The sequence below is a fragment of the Notothenia coriiceps genome, unplaced genomic scaffold (assembly GCF_000735185.1).
Source record: "Notothenia coriiceps isolate Sejong01 unplaced genomic scaffold, NC01 NC01_scaffold00035407, whole genome shotgun sequence".
Taxonomy (NCBI): Eukaryota; Metazoa; Chordata; class Actinopteri; order Perciformes; family Nototheniidae; genus Notothenia; species Notothenia coriiceps.
In genome coordinates, this window is record NW_011368108.1 from 675 (window position 1) to 2,380 (window position 1,706).

Genomic DNA, 1,706 nt, shown 5'->3' on the forward strand with positions numbered 1-1,706 from the left:
TTTGTTGTTGCTCTTTATTGATATCATGTGGTAGAAATATGAGCTGGGCCTTGATGTTTCTCCACATAAATGCTTTCCTTGGTTTGCGGTACAAGGCATAATAACATCATATCCTGTCTGTGTAGTGATTGTCAACCCTGATCTACAATACAGTTGTTGTATTTTCACTACAAAGCGCTCCCCATGCCGTCATGTTGTCCGTCCCATGAAACAAAGCCACATCAAACCCGACCTCTGGAGCGATGCATTTCCTCGCTGGTCTCTTTGATCTGTGAGCTTCTGGGCCTCAGACATGCTGCCTTTCTCTGGCTCGGCCTCCCGTCTCGAGGCTAACCTCCCTACTTAGCTCCGGGCATGCTGGATTTCACTTCAGTGGTTCTCTCTCTCTCTCTCCCTCTCTACTCGTTGGGCAGAATGACGTGGAGGCGACCAAAGCAGCCCCGGTGATGAACTCTGCGAAGTCCGACTCCTCAGCATCCTCGGTGCCTCTCACTGCCTCCCTGGACGACCCGGAGATGAAGAAAGTGATGGAGAAGTGCAAGAGGCTGCAGAATGAGATGAACAAGATGGCCGACGAGAACCGGCAATTAAAGGTTCGATGTGTAGATGTATTATATTCAAGATGAAACTTTGTCGCAGACATTTTGACTTTCCAAAGTAAGACAAACACAGGTTGTCACTAATGACATCACCGAAGCTTCTGCTCTAAGACAGTGTCCCAGTGAGGGAGACGGTAAGTCAACATGTACGATACCAGGAACCTGAAATCAAATGAGCTAAATTGAATTTTGCTAATTTCCTAATTTACATCTGAGCCTCTTTTACTGTAACAAGAAACCCTTCAGTGTCAAGTTACCCAACAACATCAAAAATGATATACACGACTGTTTTTCTGGATCGATGTATCAACAAAGTGAAAACATGTAATTTCTTCAACCTGCTCTGATCTGGTGTTCAGTTAAACAATCTTTGTTTTCTATGTGGAACAAATCTGCTCAAATCATCAGTGTTTGGTCAAGTAACCAAATTGTCAAATCATATTTAAGTTTCTTTTGTGAGTTGATATACATTTCATTGATTTTTTTTTTTTTTAAATGGACATATAACATCTACTATAAATAACAGACCCCTGAATTTAGTCGGCTGAAAATCATATTGCGGCAGACTGTGATGTAACACATCTCGTATTCTTCACCAAGATTTAATATTGTGTCGTCATAAAACCTGTGACTTCCACCTCTGGTATTGAACATGACTCGGAGACAGCTTCATCCCACAGGCCATAAGACTGTTAAACACCTGAACTTTTGAAAGAACATCCATAACATTCATCTGTTTGCATCTCATATATATCAATATTCCAATTACTGTATATAGACTATTCTGACTATATTCCATTTTATTGTATTTACTTGTACTAGTTTATCATTGTCATAACTACACTGTAGCTATGCACACATGACAATAGAAGCCTTGAATCGTGATGTCTGACCGTGTTCTGCTCCTCTGTTACAGGACGAAGGTGTTAGAATGAGAAAGGTACCTCGCTCAGACCACATGACATCAAACTCAACTAGCCTCCTCGGCCGAGAAGCCAGCACCGCCTCCCTGCCCTCCCTCCTCGTCGTCATAGCAGCCATCTTCATCGGTTTCTTCCTAGGGAAGTTCATCTTGTAGACTGGGAGATGCATGCCAGCCGGATCCCC

The 1,706-nt window shown here is 42.8% G+C and overlaps 1 protein-coding gene across 1 annotated transcript; it reads left to right on the forward strand.

Moving 5' to 3' along the window:
- Positions 1 to 290: 290 nt before the first annotated feature.
- LOC104962817 (vesicle-associated membrane protein-associated protein A-like) lies at positions 291 to 1,700 on the forward strand (the record flags this gene model as incomplete). Its single annotated transcript, XM_010791315.1, has 2 exons — positions 291 to 593; positions 1,516 to 1,700. Coding segments are annotated over 2 exons (465 nt in total), but the record flags the coding sequence as incomplete, so codon positions are not given.
- Positions 1,701 to 1,706: the final 6 nt, after the last annotated feature.